The following is a 23,947-nucleotide window of genomic DNA, read 5'->3' as shown; positions in this document are numbered from 1 at the left end:
CGGTAGCTGAAACTGTGTATTTACATGTAAAAGGAAGATTAAAACTCATAATACCCTTGAAAATCTTCTGCTAGCTCACTTCATACCTTCTCTTTTTTACAGTTGTCCATATCCTTATAATATAAAATAGAAAGAAAATACATCATGTTCACTTAATATGTCAGAAAGTAATCAATGGAAGCAAGTAGAAATTCATCTTGGATAAATATTTTTTAGTCCTGCAGTCGACGCACACTAGATTAATTTATCCTGTTCTCGTCGACTAAGAAAATCTACTGTAAAATACAAATGGAAACGGCACAGTAACAAGGCAATATCCTTATTTTATCCGATTTTCTTGTCGACTGATCTCACTCTGCAAATACTGTAAGCAAATCCTAATAATGGTATGTTTTGTCCTTCCTCCCAGGTTCCTCTGTAGTGTAGCTCTTCTGCAGTCATGTTTAGGAACAGCCTGAAGATGCTGTTGACTGGAGGGAAGTCCAACCGCAAGAGTCGCAGCAGTGGTGAGTTTACAAAGCACAAACCTTCTGTCGGCGCACAGTGTTTATGCAAAACCCCGGCTGATCAGAGGCTGTTGTTGCAGACTGTTTGCAAGAAAATGGGAAAAGAAATGACCAAAAAAAAATGTTTTACACTGACTATAACACATTAAACTAGATTGAAACTGTTTTTTTTTTTTTACATTACTAGTATCAAAAGATGGTAAAATACTGAAAACTGAAAAACACATAAGAAAAAAAGAAATAGCAATTTGTAGCTGATCTAAAATTGTGTTTGATATGGTTTTAAAAGTGCAAATGATGTAACCTCCATCCTAGACATCATTAGGGCTTTAGGTTTGAAGAAAATGGTAAAAGAAATGACACAAAAAAATGTTTTACACTGACTATAACACATCAAACTTTTTTTACTATTCTCAAAAGATAGTAAAATATAAATATAAACAATGATAACAGTTCACACTTTTTGTCAGTACATTAAAACACACTATTTTATACAGTGTCCTCCAATATGTCATACTCCTTTTCTTCTTGTTTCACATTTTTAGATTTTGAAAACGGAATAAAAGAAATTGCAATTTGGAGCTCATCAACAAAATGTTAATTTAAATTTGTTTTAAAAGTGCAAAATGATGTCGCCTCCATCCTGGACATCACACAAGGGCTTCTCCATTAAATGCAAAGTGCCACCTGCGACCTTCTCACCTAAATGGGAGAAAATTAATAGATAAGTGCTATCATAAGAAATCAGGGCCTCATTTCCGACATGGTATGAAATCCGGTGTGCTCTGGTGGACTGTATTCCTCCAGCGCTCGTGCCTCCCGCTGAGAAAAGCTGTCAGTTTTGTTTCGCTGATTAGCTTTGGTCATGCTCCATCCCTGACATACTGTACTTATTGTTTCATTACACGTTCACAGATGGGGCATCCTAAATGGCTCGGTCTTGCTTTGGTTGGAGCGGTGGCGGTTGCTATGGCGATTAGCTTAGTTTTACTGTCGACTACGTGCAGTACAGTAAATTGAAATGGACACGGCGTTAGAGGTTTAATTATACTTGAATGAAGACTGAGTGCAATTGTGTCATTTCATTTCACGGTGTTTACTTTTGAGTATTACAGTATCTGTCAGCCTCCGCATGATGCTAGAATTCCAGTAGTAGTATTAATTGCACTTGTACTACCATGAATTGGATCTAGTGTAAACCTCTGGAAAATACATTTGGTGTAACAAGTTGATTCGTGGTTTGTAGAAGGCAGAAACTACTACTACTTCGACATAGAAACTACTACTACAAACTTTACATAGGATTAATCAAAAATGCAAATTTGCCTTCCATCTAATAACTCAAAATACTGTTTTTGCCATCAATAAAACCTTACCGAACAGAGCTGGGTTTTTGTTGTGGTGTAGTTAATCCCAGCCATGAGCCTCTCTTCATTTACTGTGCTGCTTGTATTAAAGTGTAATAAGTTTTGGGGTTATTCCGAGGGCAGTATAATGAACTCGCTCTGTGCAACTATTCCTAATTGTGGTGTAAAATACCACTTCTAAAGGTTTTCCCTGTATTTAATGTAAATAGATTTAATTTTAGCCAGGCTGCTGTGGGGAAACGGGGAAATCGAACCTCTGTGGACCTCATTGACGCAGACGCCATTATAATTAGTAGAGCTCTTCGGATGTTTTTGGCTTGAGTTTGGATGAAACTAAATGCTGTTGTGTGAAGCAAGATGTACGTTGAACATGGTTTATTTTTGCAGTCCAAGGTGACACTCTATTAAGCTATATTTATTTCACTTAGGATTTAAATTAAGCTGGCAACTAAACAAGGTCACATCTTTCAGTTTCTTTTTAAAATACATGTGTTTTTTTATTAATGTCTTTTGTCTCTTTTTCGTAAGCTGAGTTCTCTGCTTATCTGATCTTTGTGGTTATGTTTTGTCCTCCTTTTGATTTTTGAAACTAGGGTTGAGGTTAGACTGCTATAAACCAGATCTGGAGGTGTACTTCAAAACCCGCCACTCTATTCCCTACATAGAGCACTATTTAGGGCTCACGCCATATAAGTGCTGTCCGAATGTCCTGCAAGTGAGAAACTAGTGCACTCAAAATTTCCCACAATGCACCTTGAAAGGTAGTTTCAAGCACTGGTCTCTGGACCGGTCAATATAAACCACAATGCATTGTGAAATTGTAAAAACAACAGGGAACTCGACTCAATGATGTACACGAGCACGCGCTCCTCACATGTTAACATTTCTATGATTATGTTGTTAATATTACGCCCTATATGAAATGAAACCAAATGTGATCAAATAATTTAGGCTAGAGCTGTTCAATGTACATACTATTATTGACAATAACAATAATTAATATATATATATTTTTTAAGAATTGCGGTGAATCAAATTGTAGGTCTTGAATCGAGAATCAAACCGAATCGTGATATTCCTGAATCGTAACTCCTCTAGTACCAACTACTTCCTTTGTTTCGATTATACATATTTTTAGAAATTCCCTAGGAATAAAATGTAAAATGTACCTTGAATGTACTTGAAATAGTACTTGAACTTGTATTTGTAACTGATGTGTCCAAGCTGTGCTCTACTTGCCAAGCCTCTGGTGTTTTTCTGTTAATTTCATTTGGCAGACGGTCTTCCTGCTCTCTTCAGAGCAGAGCCACACTTCTGTCCCGTCCACAGAGACTTTTGTATCTGCTCTGAGCTGTAGGACACATGCAAACCACTTTATCTACGCTTATTACAAATTTGTTTGAAGAAGATGAATATAAAAAGACAGGCGAGTGTGTTTAATCCAAGGGCACGCGAAGGACTAACAGCAGCAGTGTTTTATCAGTGCATAGCAGACAGTAGAAGTAGCCAAAAGATTGATAGGTGAACTCAAAACCTAAATGTTCTTGGCTTAAATGTTGGATTGTGTGATAAGATGACTGCAGGCATGTTTGTGATGTATAGAGGACAGAAGTGACAAAATAAATAAAGGAATTGTCATTGAATAACAAGGCAACATCCCACGAGATTAAAGGAGACATGTGATTGGACCCACAAGCGACAAGTTAAGATTTTTACATAATTTATTGTAAATAAATTTCGGTCTGGGTCAGTTCACATATTTTCCCCCTCAATTTGTAATATATTTAATTTCATATTTTGCCGTCATTGTAGCACTGCATTTATGAACTACAGCTTTTCAAGAGGTGTAAATCAGCAACATGAACCTTTTTTTGTCCAAGTCAAATGAAAATGCATGGAAACTAATATCACAATCATTTTACACTTATAAATGTATCAATATTACTTAAATAACACATTTTAAGGCTGTTTTCTCTTGCACAAACACATCACCAAAATTCAAACTAAAGCAGTAACAGGACCAAACCAAGTCTACATCAGGACTAAATCGGAATCAGACCAGGACCAAATCAGGAAAAGTGTGAACACAGATCTTAGTTATTGTGTAATAGTCAATCACTGCAATCACTGAAAACAAATCTATTTTATGTCCTGTGTAACTTATTAGGCCCGAGCGCCACAAGCTGGCGAGAGGCCTATTAATCTCGTAAGGCTGTGCGAAGCACGGCTGCGAAAGTGCGCACGTAGTGCGCACGAAATCGAGCGGTTAGCGCGTTAGCGCCCCCTCCTCTTGCGGCGTGGCGGCGGCGTGGCGAGGGCCGATCATTGCCGCTTGCGGCTATATTTTTAATTATTTTTTGTATTTCTTCCTGTGAGATATATCCCTCCATTTAAGTTATTCCGGTAGCTAATTTAGTTTGATTTAGTATAATTACTTTCTACTTTCTATTTATCACCCTGCACTCTCCACACTGTCTGATTTGGTTCCACGATGTTACCACTTGGCCACATATTCTGATCACTGATGGGAATGGGAGCTCTAATCTGCCGGCTTCAGACGAGCCAGCAGCGCCTTGATCTGCAGCGGCCGAGCGCAGGTCCCAAGTTGCAAAGCTTTTGAATGGCATTTTCAAAATTGAATAACACAGATAAGCTCGGCCCGACTTGAGGAGATCTTGATGCAACACAGGCAGGAAATTGGGTGTTATCTGGCGGGACGCTACATCGGCTGTTTTGTGCCAGGACGCTATCATCTGAGGTTCACACTCTGTCTCCTTGTATCACGGTGCATTACTTCAGACAGGTATTCAGCCTCTGTCTAAGCTGCGATAAAGCCCATTGAATCGAAGATGGACGCCATTTGTTTACAAGTTGTCACTGACTAATGACGCACATGGATTTTGAGATAAGCTATTTCAACTCGCGCTGGCCCCGTTGTACTTACAATTCGTCATCCTTTTTTAAGATAAATGTTGCCATGTTGAATGTCGCAACATGTCGGATAATCATTTGATAAATCAGGTTAAGTTTAGCAATACAACAGAAATGGATGCACATAAATGTCTTGGTCAAGGTAAGCCGAAATGTGGAACGTGAAATTATCCACACAGAAATATTATTTTTGTTATAATTATTAGTTATTGGATTGTTTCCCCAGATTATTGTATTCGTTCAGTATTTAAAATATATCTGATATTTGGCACTGATATTTGTCTGCGTGCCAATGCGTCATTCACAGTTTTGCATCAGATTTATCTTTTTTGAAATGACTAATGAGTAAAACAAGAAATAGAAGAATATGTCTGAAGGTTTACACAATCATGCAACTATTTTTTTATATCCCAGATAAATACAGACCGTTACTATAACTTGACATACATTTAAATTTGTGGTTATTGCTATGGATGTTAAAATCTTAATATTGCTATTGACAATTCTTGGCCTCAACAGCAAGACAAATATCGAATATCGTATCGGCTCAGAAGGCTATCTAATCTATATTTGACCATCCCTACAATATTTTAGGGTCTCTATAACTGTAACATTGTAAAAGTTCTGACCAGGATCAGATCGAACTCAAAGAATCATAATATTTAGCATTGAAATGTTCTACAAATATTGTGTTTTCAATCCAACAGCCAATGCACACTCTTGTTGTGACTACGTGTGCCAATAAAATGTAATGTGAGTAACTGTTGTCAGCATTCAGGACGGTGCTGTTCATTAAGTGGTCATCATTGTAAAATCCCGCTGGTGAGATTTGCGTGATGAAAGTTTGAGGTAGTTTCATCCAAAGGTCATATGTCTTGTATCACTCTGCCCGTGTGTTTGGGGATCAATTATCCACTGAATGTTTCATTAAGATGCAGAGCAGACCAGCGCAGGTTGTTTACACAAATCTCAGCTCGTCAGCCCTCTGCTACTGTCACTGACCACAACCTCGGGAGAGAGATGGAGCTGTCGTGCATACTCAAACAGGCTAAAAGTGGTGCATAATACAGCCCGGAGCGAATGTGTCATCACAATTCTCAAACCAAATAATCAAATAAGTAAAAGGTGCCGGCAGTGTTTGTATTTTTGGGATGTAGGGATGTACGTAACCAATCATAACACCTTAGATCACCAGTATGTGACCAGTTTTATGAAATCAAACTCAAAATGACGAGTTAATGTGACGTAAACGACGTTATTTTTCTGGACAGCCATTCTACTGAATGCATTAAACGTACATAGGAAAGAGAATCTCATGTTGTATTGACAGATGAAGAATGGCAACATGCATATATACTTCTCAATGGAGGACAACAAGGTCACATGTTTGGAAATAATTTTGTCGGAAAAATATATCACGGCCTTTTATAACGCCACGTGCACACACACACTTGAACTTTAATAGCCACGTCAAATCAATAACATCAGCAGCTTTTTACCATCTAAAAAACATTGCCAAAATCAAAAATATAGTGTCAAAACCAGATTTAGAGAGACTTATCCATGCGTTTGTCTCCAGTAGATTAGACTACTGTAACGGCCTGCTCACTGGCCTCTCCAAACGAGCTGTAGTACATCCAGAACGCTGCTGCTCGGGTCCTGACTAGAACCAGGAAGTATGATCACATTAGTCCTGTTCTCAGGTCTCTGCACTGGCTCCCTGTGGCTCAGAGAATAGACTTTAAAGCAGGTCTGCTTGTGTACAAGTCTCTCCATGGCCTAGCACCAAAGTATATCTTGGATATGTTAGTGCCATATGAACCATCTCGGACTCTGAGGACCTCAGGGACCGGCCTCCTGCTGGTGCCCAGAGTCAGGACAAAACATGGGGAATCTGCGTTTCAGTTTTATGCAGCTAAAATCTGGAACAGTCTTCCTGAAGATGTGAGACAGGCTTCTACTCTGACAATGTTCAAATCTAAGCTAAAAACAGCTTTGTTTAGCTGCGCATATGACTGAAAGGATTTTTTCTTTGCACTCTTCTCTTTTGTTTGTGATTTTATTAGTTTAGAAAATCAGTTGGATTGATAATTTTTAATTTAGTTAATTTTATTGTATTTCTGTTTCTGTAATTTCTTTGTGATTTGAATGCATTTTTCCTGCTGTGAAGCACTTTGAATTGCCTTGTGTATGAAATGTGCTCTACAAATAAACTTGCCTTGCCTTGCCTTGCCTATTCACAACAACTAGTTGCTGGAGAAACTGTGGTTGCTCGTCATTGTCACGTGTTTTGGGACTGTTCTATAATCCTTAAATATTGGACTGGGATTAACAAAGCACTCCAGACTGTTTTTGACTTTGCCCTCCCATCTTTGGAGCATACGTTTGGCGACGGGGAAGAAAGCCATCACAAACGCAAACTACACCAATAATCAAGGACTGGACTGACATCAATTAAATGAAAAAAAAAAATGTAATTAAAATTTGGACTCAATTTGAAAATGGACAAATTTGAAAGACTTTAGACCAAATGGGGCTTTTACTTTTAACAACCTGTGTCTTAGTTTTGCGATTTACTTATAGCCTCTCTAAAAGAGCCAGCATCACTACTTGAAATGTGGTTTGTTTACTGGATTTGACAATGGTTGAAAATGGTGACCCAGAGGTGAGAAATATGACACGTGAAACTAAAATTATTGTCCTGACTCATTGCTTTTATCAATGATGTTTTAGTAAACATTTTTATGAAAAGTAATGTTGTCGGTGTAATCCCTCATTCGTCCAGGCGTGTTCCATAGTAGAAAAAGCTTCAGTTGTAGTTATCTGGACTCAGTTAGAAAAATAGACGTTTCGACTCTCATCCAAGAGTCATTGTCAAACATTGACAATGACTCTTGGATGAGAGTCGAAACGTCTATTTTTCTAACTGAGTCCAGATGACTACAACTGAAGCTTTTTCTACTATGAAAAGTAATGTTATACAATTTGAATTGTAATATAGTTTTTTTAATTATAATCTAGTTTGCAATGTTATTCATTATCATTTAATTTAGTTGACTCTTGAACCACTGACTATTGCTGACAATAAGAGTAACAGTTTTGTTGATGCGCAAAGAAAGGATAATCTGTGTCATTCTTTATGCCACGGTTTTGATTTAGTAGATATTAGTAAAGTGGCTCTGTGACAGTGAGATTACACTTTGTGGCAGCTGTTGATTAGAAAATGAGAAATTGAGTTGAAGGGTCGTTTTGTGTGGACAGAAGGCTGCTGCATTACTAATTATCTCCAGAGAGATCGACGGTGGGTGAGCAGAAGTCACCAACATCAGAGGCTACATGCTAGCTCCACAGGATCCATCCAACATAATCAACTCAACTTGTATTTTTTTTTAACTTATGCTGTTTTTTATGGACCTAAGTGGATCATACAAGCCCAAGGCATGATACAAGATTCAAGATGAGGTCTGAAATAAGATGCCCATAAACTGTTTCCACGAAATCTTCAAGGCCATGACTGATGTGGTTTGATGTGTATTTCAAAACCTGTTTGCATGTTAATAAGGGCATGCAAAAAACATTATAAAGCTAAAAAATACCAACTTGGATGGTTAGTACCCATTAGGATACTTTATTGTAGGTACGTAGTAATTATAGTACTGTAGTAGTAGCCTTGATTGTACATTGCTGATTGCAAGAGCTGCCGAGGTCTTTAAAACTAGAAAATGAGTTGGAGATTGAGTATTTGCTAAGTTAATTATTATTGCAATAAAGCAACACTGTAAAGACCAACATAACTAGTTACTTAACTGTTTAAAAAAGCAGATAGAATGAATCTTTTTCATTTATGATTGTGGTTTCAATTATTGCTCTATTTAATTACAAAAAGCAATTCATTACCTTCTGTTCAGAATGATGTGTTGCTGCTGCTCAACCTGGAGCAAAATTTTTAAAACATTATCCAGATGACTAACTTTTCTACTCTTGAGCAAACCACCCAGGCTTTTAAAACATTATTGTCACAAAAGTAATTCTACAAAAAGTTAAGATACAAAAGTAATAGTATGAAATAATCATGATTTCAATTATGAGCCAAATCATTGTAAATATATTTTTTGTCATAATCAAGCATGTACTGTAATCTTATATTGTAATCATAATGTAAACTTTTTGGACTGGAATATTTTCAGTAATTGTTGTAGTAGCAATATAGTACTGTGGTAATATAGGTAGTGCTGGATTTATACTTCTTTGGAAACATTTAGAACATGAATATAGTGAAGAATAATGCCAGACAGCTATAACGAGGTAGTTTCCAGCAGTAGTGCAATTTATATATTTAGTTTTATTAATTTCAATCTAAATGTGAATGGTTCCTCTGTGATGCCGGGATGGTGCTATGGCTCGTGAAGGCAGCAGGTGCTTGACAGGAATCAACTGGCTCTCTCTAATCAGTGCCCTCTAATTGAAGGCTCATTTTCCACAGTGCTGGAGAAATCAAATTAGACACCGGCGGATCAGCAGGGCTCTCCAGCTCGGAGGCAGGAGCTGTGTCACCGCCGCCGCAAACCTAATGCAGTGTCAATGTGATTATGGGCACTAGAAAAAGACACTTTAATTGATCACTTCTGGGAAAGCAATAAACTTTTGTACTCAGCAGTGATTGAATGATGAGTAAAGGCACTTCTGAATTAGAGGTGAGATGTATATTTAAAAAAAAAAAAAGAAGAGGATATTATCGCAATTGTCAATGTTGTTCTGGAGAAGCAAAATTAGAATATCAAGCATCTATAAGAATATAATATCATGTAATAAATATGCAGCGAAAAAGAGCAGTGTTTAGTCCTTGCCATAGTCTGACATTTCTATCACTTTTGCTGTCCACTTGTGTTTTGTGTAATACTTGAACTTCAACCAAGGCAGAACAGGCAGAACATTTGTGATGGATTAACAGATTGTGTGCTGTCATTGCAAGAATGATTAGAAAGAAGAAATGGCCACTCTTATTGCAACAACTAAACAGATTATTCAATTTATTATTGAATTTTGTAATCATTCATCTGGACTATACACATTCTAAAATGCATGTAATGTATATGCTGGGAGAAGAGGTTTTAATTCTGAGACGGAGCAGAAATCACCTCAAAACACGGACAGTTATGTCTAAAGATGCTCAGATGCTCCATTACCAGATCATTAGTTTCCATAGTTTGTGCTTAATCTTATGAATAAACTCAAACTGTCATTCATTCATTCATTTGTGCATGTTTAATAAGCTCATGCCACCGGCCATGCTTGATATACCATGCTTTGCCTGAAATGTTACACTAAGTAAAGTAAATATATGGAGAGATGACCCTGCTCACAGTAAGAATGCATTTTTTCCTGCAAAAATAATCATGTTTTTCTATCAAATATAGTAAGTTTAAAGTCATACTGTTGAAAAGCAGTAACTTCTTCATGGAAACAAGCAGGTGGCAGACCCTCCTTTTGAAAAGTTACATAGTGGCAATTTAAACTGATAGATTGTACATTTTCCGTAAATAAAACTTATTAAATTCAGTGCACATTACATTTGGAATCCTTCTGAATAATCAGTACAAACACAAACATGTATATCAATGCATCTGCCGCAAGCACTCTACATATTTCCTCTCTTAATAATTTATGTCCATATATATGTATAAGCAATTTTGGAAGGATCTTTAGTCTGAAATGCATTTGTGGGATTCTTACTATTTTGAAATGTAATAAAAACAGTTGAAGGCGGCACATTAACATATATATTGCTACTTATACATTGAATATCAAATGAACTGCATGTAAATGATTCCTGCACCTCAGATTCAGGAGAAGGCTAAACCCTGGCTCTGGCCCGTCTCCACCGAGCGACAGATTGGCCCCCACTGGCTCCACAGACTGTGCTCTTCCTTCCTGTTTTAATGAAAGCTGGAAACATGAATGAAAGCAGAGGCCCATAGAGCTTCTGCCACCGCTCGCCTGCTGCTACTGCCCTTTCACCAGGTTTAGGCAAAGCTTTTTAAATGCCCTTGAGTTTGGTGAAGTAGAGGTAATAGTATTTCCACTGGTGAAAGTTGTTACCTTAAGGTAATAGTTGGCCCTGGCGCTGAGAGATCCTGGAGGCTTCCCTCTAGCCATTATTATAAGGATGAAGCACTGTACTTTTATACTATATATCTTTTTAAAAATAAATTATATTTATTTGATCAAATATTGGCTTGTAAAATACTGAATAGCAAAGATCCTGATCTATTGCTGACCACAGACATTTGTCATTGCATTCAAAAGCCTACGTATTATGACGGTACAAATCAAGATGTTTTAACCCAAATTTCAAAAACGGCCAAGGCCTGGCATAACAATTACAAAGAGTACACTAATGACTAAGTGCTTTACCAGGCATGGTCTCACAAATACGAATATACCCAAAATCAGCATAAAGCTGAAGGTGTCATAAAACACGTCTACAGGCTTAGTCTCGTGCACATCTTTGTAGACATTTACAGTGGTTCTAATCTAAACCCACTTGTGCAGTACTTCCTTTGTGCTGGGCAAGGGTGAGGCGCAGCGCTCTCAGCAGCACGTGTGTGCTGTGTGTAGTGAGAGAGAGAGAGAGAGAGAGAGAGACTCGTGTTGTTATCAGCTGCTCAGTGATAGACCCTCTCTCTTGCCGTAGGCCCCTGGGCTCGAGCCCAGGTAAGCCTGTTGGATTAAACAGCCCAGATTGTTGTAGTAGATGTGGTATGCATGTGAAGTGCAAGCTAAACTCTAGTGCTAAGCACTAGGCCTACTGTATATGATCTCATATGTTTTTAAATAGGGATATATCTGCACAGCTGGATATCTAGTAGAAATATTTTGAACAAAAGAATAATGGTTGGGTTGACAAACCATGGCACTAATGTCTCATCCCAACAATTTTGAAATCTTCACTCAATTGAACAATTTGCTTTTGAAATGGATTTAAAGTACGCATTATGAATTATTTGCATTCTTATTGGCCTTTAAACATGCTCATAACACCCTGCTTTAGCATCTACTGTTTCAGAACTTAGAATAATGTAGAGAGAAACACCATGGGGAAATAAACAAAATCTATCTTGCCCCGTTGTAATGAATGTAATTTTACGGCCGAAACAGCACAAAAGACCTCCAGATATATATGAGATCACAAAGAGAGGATTTAATAAACAGATTCATCAACAAACATGGGGATTATTTGTTTTAACAATGATTTAAATACGTCACTGAAGTCTTAGTTTGTATAAACAAGCCCATTATCATCTGAAGTTGGCTGTCAGCAGAGGAATTCTGGTCTTATATATTATCGATTAATTATTATTATTAGGCTAATTGAACTGATATTGTTTTTTTGAATAAACTAAGCAATATTTGTGACATGCCAACTTTGTTTATTTCAGATCTGATCCCGTTTATAATCCACATAAATCTCTCAGTCTTGATTATCTTTCTAAGTGCAGTCTTAAATCAGGCAGCAGTGTTTTGGGCAGTGAGTTATGGATCGATCTGGACCATCTGTGTAGAAGAGCCTTGACCTCTGCCTCTTCAGGACACAGTCCGGACTCTGTCTCCTTCAGCGAGGCGTTAAGACTTTGCTCAGCTGTTGACTTTTAACTCGTACGTGCTCAAGTCTGTCAAGGGCTTTTAGATTCTGACTCTTTATAGATTTTTTTGTCACAATTTCATGATTTTGCTTCTTTGCTATGTGCAGTATAAATGCAGTATAAAGCGTCTTCCCTGTGTGTTCTCTCTTTAGCCTTGCTTGAAACTGACAAAATTGTAGTGGTTTGTGACCAGTGAGCAGGCCGTTACAGTCTAATCTACTGGAGACAAACGCATAGATAAGTCTCTCCAAGTCTGGTTTAGACACTATACTTTTGATTTTGGCAACGTTTTTTAGATGGTAAAAAGCTATTGATGTTACTGATTTGACATGGCTGTTAAAGGTCAAGTCTGAGTCCATTATTACCCCCAGATTTCTAACTTGATTTGAAGGTTTTAGAGCGAGACTCTGGAGGTGACTTCTAACACTTTCTCTTTGTTTCTGTGGCCAAAGACGATGATTTCAGTCTTGTCTGAGTTCAGCTGGAGAAAGTTGTTCTGCACACACTGATCTGTTGGATGCAGTGACAGAGTAAATCCACTGGTCCATAGTCACCTGCCGATAGTGAAACATAAATCTGAATGTCGTCTGCATAATTGTGTTTTTTCGCTGCGTATCAACTGACCCAACAACAGCATGTAGAGGTTGAACAGAAGGGGACCCAGGATTGACCCTTGGGGCACGCCACAGGTCAGGGGCATGTGGGGGAGACATAGTTACCAATTTCAACAAAGTACTTCCTGTCTTCCAGATAGGACTTCAACCTATTTAGAGCAGTGCCAGTGATGCCCACCCAGTCCTCTAGTCTCTGTAAGAGGATCCCATGATTGACTGTGTCAATGTCGATTGACAGTGTCAAAAGCAGCACTCAGATCTAACAGACTTAAGACTGACGCTTTGCCCGAGTCAGTGTTCAGGCGGATGTCATTTGTCACCTTGACAAGAGCAGTCTCAGTGCTGTGATGAGGTCTAAAACCTGACTGAAAAACATCAAATGAGTTGTTTATTAAGAGAAAAGCCGTGAGCTGTTGGTAAACAACAATTTCAAGGACCCAAAATGGCAGATTAGAGATGGGCCGGTAATTACTCAGTACTGCGGCATCAAGACTGCTCTATGAGAAGCTTTATGACTGCAATTTTCAAAGACATTGGGAACGTTCCAGATTGAAGCGACATGTTAACCATGTGAGTGAGTGGTGCTAACAAACTGTTCAGCACAGACTTTAGAAATCTGGTGGGTAACACATCGAGGCAGCGTGTAGATGAACTTTATAATTATTTGTCAGTCATAAGGCCCACAAACCTGTCGTATTATCATAATTTTCGGGCTATAGAGTGCTCCTGTATAAAAGTATGTATATAAAAGCCGCGCCAACAAAATAAATTGTACATATACGGGCCGCACCCGTCAATAAGCTGCAGGTGCCCACGTTGTTACAGATATTTACACATATAGTACACGGTATTGATGCGCTGAAAAAATTATGTAACTGTGCCAGTTCTTGTTTTTCATGTTGCTAGGTCCATTAATGCACTGATACTCACCACAAAGTGTCATATCAAGTATCTGAAAGTCTAAAAGCTATGGAATATTTAGAAAAATCATAGAATTTTTGTTGAATGTTGAACTTAAATCGTCATAACAAGACTTATTGACCAGTTTGCCCTCATCACTATCTTGGCCCTCTCTTCTCACTCCTTAAATAACACAATGTGACCCCCAGTTGCTCTTTACGGCGATGGGTCAAAAACAATATACCAGGTGACGCTAACCACCAAGTGCTACCAACACGGTCAGTGGGCATCTGTGAACTTTCTACAAAGTGATAGAAAAATACAAGTCTGCCGAAGGTTAAACACAATTCAGATGCGTAGACAAGAGGCTGAAGGCAGTGCCACTTGAATTTGATGGCGCGTGGGCAGCACTGCATCTCTATAGTTTGTGGGGGAGCAGTACTTTATGCAGACTGAATATACCCGCAAGCTCCCACACTGTTACTGACCACTAAACAAGTAGAATAGAAGGACATTTTGTTTTCACGGATTTCATGATTTTAATGATGATAATATTTCACTCCATAAACATACAACACAATCAACAGAACATTTACAGAAAATGGCAATGGGCAAGGCCTAAGGATATAGTTTGTTGAGGATGGAGGCAAGGCAAGGTGAGTTTATTTGTAGTGCACAATTTGTCCATCCATCCATGCATCCATTCATCATCTCGATTTATCATTCAACTCTAAGGTTCATTGCAGGAGAAGGATACAGAACTCACCACTGTGAATTATATTCTAAAGTAGAATGACAATCATTGTATGCAAGAAGAGAACAGTTGCATTTTGTATGTGTATAAGGCTCTAGTTGGGATTTGCACATCAGTTCTTGGATTCACCGTTAGAGGTCTCAGGACATTCTTATCTTACAACCTCATCATATCAATACAGAGGCAGGAAAAAGGGCTTTCAACAACTTTTCACCTGTGGAACAAAACACAGAGACTCTTTAAATTAAATCAGAACTGGTCAAGGACTACCCTCAGTGCCGATGCACTTGTTTAATATAATTGTATCTCATGTTGTGTGTATAAATGTGTTTTTATGTATTGGTTAATTTGATTGAATGTTTTATTTGTGTTTAGTATCCTGTTTGTGTTTTTTGTTTATTTTGTGGTATGTTTTAACAGGGTACGCATGAAAAAGAGAACTTTTCTCATTGGGTTTCCCTGTATAAATAAAAAAAAATGAATAAATGAATCTTCTGCATAACCGGGGCCGGGGCCAGGTTGCAGGGACAGACACTTCCTCCTGCTCCTCCGGGGGGATCCAGAGGCTTTTCCAGGCCAGCTGAGGGACATAGTCTTTCCATGTGTCCTGGGTCTTCCCCCAACTTTGTGTACAAAATGTGTTCCCTGGGGAGGGGTTACGGAAGTAATTCAAAGTACTTTACACAATAGAAACATTTGCATTAAAATCACTAAAAGCTGTATAAACACATACAAAATCGTAATAGCAGTAGTTGTTGTAGCAGTGGTCGGTGTGTTGTAGCAGTAGTTGTAGTTGTTAAGATAGCAGTTACACACACACACACACGCACGCACACACACACGCGCGCGCACACACACACACACACACACACACAATTAACATAATATGCACAGTATCCACAGTGATGGAAATATGCTAGCATTTTAATTGCCAATGTAATACTGAATACTACATGAAATAATGACTAGTCTTGTTTATTTAATGTGCCAAATGACTCCACAATCCATCTGCTATTTTTTTCTAACTTCAGGTAACAAATTCAGTGCGAACTTGATGACCCACCAGTAAATAAATCGCCCGGTACAGTCAAGGACTCTTTTCAGCGTAATAGGCTGTACTTACTGCTGCATTGGCACTCGGCTGTACATTGTTTCTTTTGCCCCTCCATCTGAAATCATCACTTTTGATCTCGAACTCTCCTGGCTTTTTTCCCATAATAGTATAATAGCACTTTGTATGATAGCGCTATGAATCATGTGTTACTAGTTGGTGAGCCACTATAACCAGAGCTGTGATGGATCTCTATATTTGGACCAGAAAGAGGGGAAAAACAGTGCATCATCCGGGCCATAACTGTGTTAACTTTGCCGCTAGCTGTTTTGCGAGTGATTTTTCTTGCTCCGTTGAAGTACAGTGACATTTAAAATGGAGCTCTGTATAGGCGTGTGTGGATGTGTGTCTGATCTGAGTAGAGGCAGTAGGCAGTGGGCAGGAGGGTGCGTGGGTAAAGCGTCAGTGCAAGGGAACTCTGTGTCCTATAGGCTTTTACGGAGATTTTGTGTTGTGTATTCTCTCGTCTAGTTCTTGTTCTTGTTATTTCACTTTAGGCTGTAGAGTCAAATGTCACGTCTGACGTAATAGACTGATGTTTCCTTTTTTTATTGTATGTTTGTGAACTTACAGACGTCTTGTTTGGTAGTTCTATTTCAGAAGTATAAAGGACAATCACAGTATATTCTATATGGTTATAATAAGGTGATGTAAAGGAGACAGGAGTTCACTATATCCATGATCCAGAATGATGATAAATTAGGATCATAAAGATTAACAATTGAATACAAAATATTATGTATTTGAATGAGGAAAAAGCCCCCACAATGTTGCATAAACAAGAAAGCTAAAACGCTATATCAAGGGTTTTAACATCTAGTATTGAGTTTTTTTCCCCTTATAATTAAAAAAAAACTTTCAATTTTTTTAGTATCGTGGCAGAGCATAGTTACTGCCCATCGACAAAAACAATTAAGGTATCCTATCCCAGACTCAAAACAAGGATAATCTATTACAATAGTCAATGCTTCTCTATTTAGTCTTATAAAAAATAAAAAAAATAAAAAAACACACAGCTGGGCTATATACAGCTGAACAGTTTTCTCGATCTATAGTTGTTCTTTCAAAAATGTCTGTATTAATACTTTGATTAAATAAAAATCTTTAAACCCTTTACTTCAATCAAGTTACATAAAGCACTTAACCTGAGTCAACCAACCCTTTATTCTTCCCTCCATTTTTCATCAGGGACTATGCATGAATCATCTGCTTACATAAAGTGCGGTAATGATAATTGTAGCTTCTGTATCTCACGAAAATGAAAGTGAATGAGTCCCATATAAGGCATTCTGATGACGCAAGCCTTTTCTCAACTCTCCTGTGTCTCGGTGTATCATTTCCCATTGACAGAAGGACAGACCGTGGAGCATAAAGATGTAGCTTGGAAGATATTGACCCGTCTTCTCCGTCGGACTCGAAATAGAAGCAAAGAGGGCAATCTGAGACATGATGTATTGAGCGAGGTTTCAGGGGACTGGTGCATATGGCGCGGTACAAATGACAGTTTATTATACGGAGATATTCTTTCACTGCAGAGCCAGAGTAGGGCATATTATATAGCACTTTAAGCTTTCACATCATTTTGACTCTGTACATTTTAGCAAGTTTGAGTCAAAACAAGAATGTTAAAGTGGTCACCAGTTCTTCTTGACCATTACAATCAAATAATGTACTGTAGTGTGTTCAGAGAAATAAAATCCATCATCTGTTTAAAACAATATTTTGTTTTGGATTGGAATTACGTCATTGGTAATTGTCTTATTGGATCACTCTGAAATGGGAGTTTAATATTTGGGAGATTTAAAAAACTATAGAAATAATTAAGATTAAGCCTATTAATTAAGCCTATACGTTTATATAGTTGAGGGACTATGTACAGTAGCGTTAATCAAAGAAAACATTGAGATGCTTTGTACCAGACTATTGGTTTGAAGGATTTTGTGAGGACCTTTCTCCATTCAAAAGATATCATATTTTGATTAGACTTTTGCTATTGCTATAACAACATAGGACCGTTGCCATGTCTAATCTTTCAACTCACGAAGGAATCCTTATGCCTGAAAACCATCTGCAGTTCCTGAGACACACAAATACACACAGTAGAATAGACAAACAGACAATGTAAATAGTACAGTCATTTCATAATACAAAATACTACAAAAACAATCACGACCTCTATCACGACCACCCTACTCCCAACTTTACACTTTGTCATGAGAAAGGTAGATGGTGAACAATTTCTCGTCTCATTTTATTGTTTCATCCAATGGCCAACTTTCAACTAAACATCACAATAAAAAATAAGACAAAATAAAGACTAAATCAGTCCAAGACCAGATGCAGGCAGGAGCTCCAGCTTGCCATGCCCACCATTCTCTTCACAACCAAAGGCGTTGCATAGTACACCTTCATAAATCATAAAATACAACTCAAACAACACCAAAGCACACATTTTTACCTACCTTTACTTTCATGGACTACACCAACCGGGCTTCCTCTCTTCTATCAGATATGCTTTCTTTTTTATCCAGTAACACCTGTTCACGGTTCACTGGCTCAGAAGTGCTTTTTTGACGACCGGCTTTGAAAGAGTTAAGGAATTTTGTGCCTTTGCTGAAAGAGAGAGGAGAGGGAGGAGGAGGCATTGTGGAGAGAGAGAGAGAGTTGCCTGTCTGCCGATTTTTCTTCGCTCTCTTTTTCCATGAGTGAGTCTAGTGTCTCTTGTCACTCAATGCGTTCTGACACCTCGCACTAGCCGCCGTTCATAGCTCGCTGTGTATTTATATTCCCCTTTTTCTTCCTGTTACATCCTCCTTTTGTGTAGGACCTTCCATAATATGCGACAGGATTTTTATTGCCTGATTTTGCGGGGCGCCGGACTGACAAAGGTGAGTGGAGTGAGTGGGAGGCGAGATGAATATGGGGATCTGATGAACACGGCGATTGAATTACATTGACAAGGGATGCTGTAGCTATTAATCAAGAGGCAAATTGTTTGTAGAGGGCTAAATGGCTTTCGCTACAAGACTAGGCAGCCTCGTGTTCCGTGTAGGCGTTGGATGTATACTTTGAAAGGTGAAAAGGTTGACATAGTTAAAGAAGGTTGTCTATATTGTGTCTCGATTTGGACTGGTGGTGTCCGGACCCGATGGGCATAGTGGACGTGATTTGTTTGTTGTGGCTGGTTGGTTGTCTCACCTTGACCCAGGTGTAACAGGCGTTCACAACATTGAGTGTCTCAGCATCACGACAACACGGATGGGGAACTGATCTGAGTGTAGCGAGCCTTTTCAAAGCAAACGAGACCCAGAGAGTAATTGATCAAAAACAAAAATATTACAGAATTGCGCCTTTCCTGCACAATGATCTTGGTTTGTGTAAGAATACATTTAAGAAAAGTTGGTAATGAATAATACTATTATTTTGTGTTGAAATCGAGATTCGAATATTGTCTAACATAGAATATCAAGCCTTTTCCTTAGTTTCAATATGGAGTTTAAAATGTATTATCGTGACAACACAATAATATACTGTAACAAGGGAAATATAATGTTGTTTTTGTTGTGGTGTTACTTTTAATGGCGATTGGTTGCCAACTGAAAAGGTGCATTTACCGCCACCTACTGTAGTTGTACGTCTTCAAAGTATGTGTTTTACACTGTAACGTAAAAGAAAAAGAAAAAAGAAACAAACAAAATAGAAAGAAAGAAATCGGGAAAATAATGTTTATTTGGATTTGAATGAATGAAAAAGCTTTTTATTTAACTTTATTATGTCATAATGCATTATATAATTGATGACACGTTATATTGAAAGTACATTTTTTGAAGCGTTATTTAGATTTTAAGTTCTATTTTTTGATTAGATGGCAATCGTGCATCAAAAACACTTGCCACCAGGGGGCATTGAGTCCAGGGACTGTGATGCTTTACTATCGTGAGATAAGCTTTTCCTCACATTTTCTGACAGAACAAAATGATGTCTTTTTATAAACGTCTCAATTGAGCTGAGCGAGCACAGACAGAGTTTCTGCCTTTTAGTAATTATTATGCACTATTTACACTCTCTGTCCATTCAAATGTCTTTACTCATGCCTTTTCATTTTGATGTAAAGCAATTTTAAGCCATCTGCAGACTTTCTCCCAATTATGTAAGGACTTCCTGATCTGTTCTAGTTGTCTGTGTATCTTTATTGACGCTGTGCTCGCTAACTTCCTCTGTCACTTACTTCTCCTCACTTACTGTACTGTCTCCGCCGCCCACTCGGATATTTCTGGAGAACAAAAGGCCCGAGAAAAGAGAGAGGGACATAAAACGGAGAGTGGAGAGATAGAGGCTTAATGTTGCATCCCTGCGTAGGCTAATGAGTCTTCTTTCTCTCCTCCCATCTAACGCCTTCGTCCCTGGCCCTGCTGTCTCCCATTTATCCTTATAATCTTATAACCAAACTTGTCCACCTCTGTGCTCCTCCAGATCCCCCACTTTTGAAAGAATAGGCTTCATTTGGCTCCCTCGGTCTTTCATCTTTTATATCAGGTCCACAAAGGAAGTCATCATCAATGCGTCTCCACACCTACAGCTTCCATTTTCTGACAGTTTTGAGCTTATTTTCCATCAGAACACCTATTTCAGCATCCGTTTCTACTCATTACCGAAGGTGCGTATTTCTGTAATGCTTTTTTCTTGTCTCCGTCCCCCCCACACAAAATTCTCATCAAAATAAAATACCCAACCCGCTTTCAAGATTTCTATTTACTAAATAGAATCACCCACACAAAACTAAGAGATTGTAACGTGTAGAGAGTTACATTAATCACATCTTAAGTGCACGGGACTATATTTTCAGACCCTCAAAACAAAATTGGTAATAACGATGTAATAAAAACAGTGTCTAAATTAACAATACGCAGAAGTCATGTTGTATCATGCGGTGAAAGTGAGCTGATTTTAGCTTTGTGCCCAAACAAGATTTGCATTTTACTTTTGCTTTTTCCATCAACTCTCGCTTCACATTGTCCTCGTGCAAATCAAGCCTTCATCCCCCGCTAACAAAACACTTTCACCATTGTGCATTAGCCTGTGTCAAATCTGAAATAACATGATGCCAGCCCATTTGAATGTTTGATGCCACGCAGGAACCATCAGCCCCCCTCTGTAGCGGCAGTGTCCTGTTGGGTTCTTGCCATAGTGGGAGAAACTTGGCTTTCATTGTGGCTCTTGATGTGGATGGGCTCATTATGACTGCTCAGTGCTGTGTGCCTTTGAATGGAGGATGTGCCCGTGCTAGCGTAGCACACTGAGACATTGTGTTACTATGCGGCACATGATAAAGGCATCAAAAGGCGGCGTTGCATAAGGAAAGGCTGGCTTGGTGATAGCAGACTAAACAGGCAGACATAAGCTCTAACAGTCGCTATTTCTGTATACATTCAATGGCAATTTTATTGGGTACAAACACTATCTGCGTGGAGCTAGACTGGCTGGCACGGTCGCCTCACATCAAGAAGGTCCTGGGTTTGAGTCCTGAAATGGGTGTGGCCATTCGATCTCCAAAACATCTAACATTAGCTTAAGATTTAGCTTTGCCTCCTGTTTCTTCCTCCATCCAGTGTTTCCAAATAGTTTGATATATCTGCTTTGTTTGTGTAAAGGCTCTACATGGCAACATTTCTATCTCAACAGCGTCTCTTTCTTTTAAAGGCCTTTGTCAGACAGCTTTGCAGTATATAAAGCAGATAAAAAGGGACTTGGTAAAATGTTTGTTTACAACCTTGTGTTGTCGAGACTGTCTGTGTCTTTTATGTTTCTAGTTAAAGGACAAACCATCTGGAGGAACATATTGCCAGAACACAGTTGTGTAATTTACATTGTTTTGAAGGAAAGTGCACAGGTTCTCTCGACGTTCGCTTTAGTAAAACGGCTCATTTATGCTCCAGACGGATACGCACAGAGGCTTCTGTCCGTCCTCTGCCTTGTTCTGTGACGTCAACAGACTGAGCACCGAATGGCAAAGGAGCATTTAAAACATTGAGGCTCATTTCCAGATGCAGAGAGACCAATTTTGCTGAGCTCTGGAGACGGAGATGGAGTAGATATAAAACTAAATTGGTACAACTGTTTGAATGTAACAAAACTCTGAACAGTTTATTTGAATTTCTGTGAGTCAAACCCCATAGTACACATGTTCCAACAGCAGACTTTCAGGTTAGGACATCCTTTTCACCGCAAATCCTTCTAAATATAGGCCCCATATGGAGGCGCTGTCATGACTATGATAAAGGACACTCAGCCACAGTCATAGCCTACTTTCTTTCCCATCATGCATTACCAGGTGTTAGTGTCTGCTGTGGTGCCATTGTAGGCTACAACGTCCTCTGTTTTAGATTTATGTTTGTTTCAGTTTCCGTATATACAGTATCTATGCTTCTGGGTTAAGCATATGTGTGCAGCAGATGTGTTGATTATGACTAGCGTTTATGGAGAAAAGTAAAATTTTTTATCTGCTGGCACATTTTGAATAAGTGAGGATCTGATGGTTATTAAAGACGTATTAAGCTTTTTCAGGTCCTTGGTTAGTATATTGATCTAAAACGGCTTGTTGATAGAAATTGGACATGGACGTACTTGGATTAGGAACTGACAATGACTTCTGTTTGACCACCACCTGCGTAAGGAGTTTCTTTGCATCACAGTGACATTGGAGAAAGAAAAATTGCACTGCTTTGGGCAAGCAACTGATAAGAATAACATTGAGTGCGTCAGGAGAGAGAAAGAAGGGCATGCGGATGGTGGATATTCCTTTTTGTCTTGTCTTGTTTCTATGGCCACGCCACACTTTTGCTCGGATCTGTATTTTCTTCTCCTAATTGGTACTCTTACAGGTTGAAATATTTTGCACTCAGATGGGGAGTGTGACAAAACAAAATGACTCCCCACCCGTCTGGCCTATCACTGTCCGAACATCAAACACCCTTTCTGCTGGTGTTTTGTGCACTTTTGGAGATATGCTGAGGTTTTTTCTCTCTGTTGCTGTTGGTTTGGCATTTGGAAGGGCTTTTTGTGGCTGTGGCCTTAATAAAAGGGTAGAAAAAGAGGTAGAAAATGGGTATTTAAATAGATCAAGGAGATTGGGTTGCTAGTTTTTAATCCAACTTTGTGTTGTTGTCCCGGTAGAAAGCTTGTCTTCTGTTGTATGCTCAGAAAGAGTGTCTATCATTAGATTGATTTTCGTTTTCAATTTAAGACTTCTAGTATTTAAAATTGCAGGAGAAACACATGCTGACAACCGTCCGACCCGTGCTTGAGTGAAAGACGAGTTAGAATTTTGATCAATTGCAAAGGGTTCCAAAATTAATTTTAATATCACATTGATAACTTAAAAGTTTTTTTTTTTTGGTTTAGACAAACACAAAATAATAGTATTTTCTTTATCAAACATTGTGGTCTTATACTTATTTTGATAAAAGGTTTTTTAAAAACCATTCAGCAAAGGTCAACATTTGTACTGATACTTTCTCAAGTCTAGTTTTGTATAGTATGTATTGTAGTAGTTTTGATTGCTTTATTATTGCTTATGATCTGATTTTAGATAGTTTTCAAAACCGCAGAAACAACTGTAATATATATGATATACAGATACAAAAAACAAAAAAACATGCATATTAAAATTTTATTAAAAAAAAAAAAATGAGCGAACTATAATGGTTTGAGTAGTCAGTTTGGATAGATTAGGTGTATTTTTTTGTACCCTTTGGTGAATTGGTTTGAGTTAGGGTTACCAAGTTAGAAAGAATACATACATACAATACAAAATACACAAATCTTATATTATGAAACCTACTGCCAGTACTTCAAGCTGTTAGACCTGTTGCCTAAAGTCCTCGTGATTTAAATGTTGTATAGTCGATAAAAACACACCCCTGCTCTTTATTTCACCCTGCCCCAGGACTTTTATTTATTTATGGTATGACTGTTAAATAATGGGGTGTCCCTCTCTTTCCGTTTGTGAGTATTGTGATGGTAGCCTTAAGGTAATGTTAAATATATCTGCTGTGTGAACCAGGGTGAGGTGATTTAACAAACCCTGTCTCTGTGCACTAATCTACTGCCTGGAGCTCCGTC

At 38.4% G+C, this 23,947-nt stretch overlaps 1 protein-coding gene across 8 annotated transcripts in view; it reads left to right on the top strand.

The window, feature by feature from the left end:
- Nucleotides 1–433: 433 nt before the first annotated feature.
- Nucleotides 434–23,947, top strand: part of tanc2b (tetratricopeptide repeat, ankyrin repeat and coiled-coil containing 2b) — a 150,469-nt gene continuing 126,955 nt past the window's right edge. For 7 of the 8 annotated variants that reach the window (XM_072455949.1, XM_072455948.1, XM_072455950.1 and 4 more), the window contains exon 1: nucleotides 434–506. In XM_072455949.1, coding sequence (XP_072312050.1) covers nucleotides 440–506 — 67 coding nt within the window. In that variant the 5' untranslated portion in view covers nucleotides 434–439. Of the gene's footprint in view, nucleotides 507–18,575; nucleotides 18,715–23,947 lie in introns of those variants that run through there. The other variant, XM_072455951.1, reaches the window with a different exon arrangement.

This window comes from Eucyclogobius newberryi, unplaced genomic scaffold (assembly GCF_026437365.1).
Source record: "Eucyclogobius newberryi isolate DKJ021-1_F unplaced genomic scaffold, fEucNew1.0.hap1 SCAF_20, whole genome shotgun sequence".
NCBI lineage: Eukaryota > Metazoa > Chordata > Actinopteri > Gobiiformes > Gobiidae > Eucyclogobius > Eucyclogobius newberryi.
This window is presented reverse-complemented; position numbering and strand designations above follow the sequence as displayed.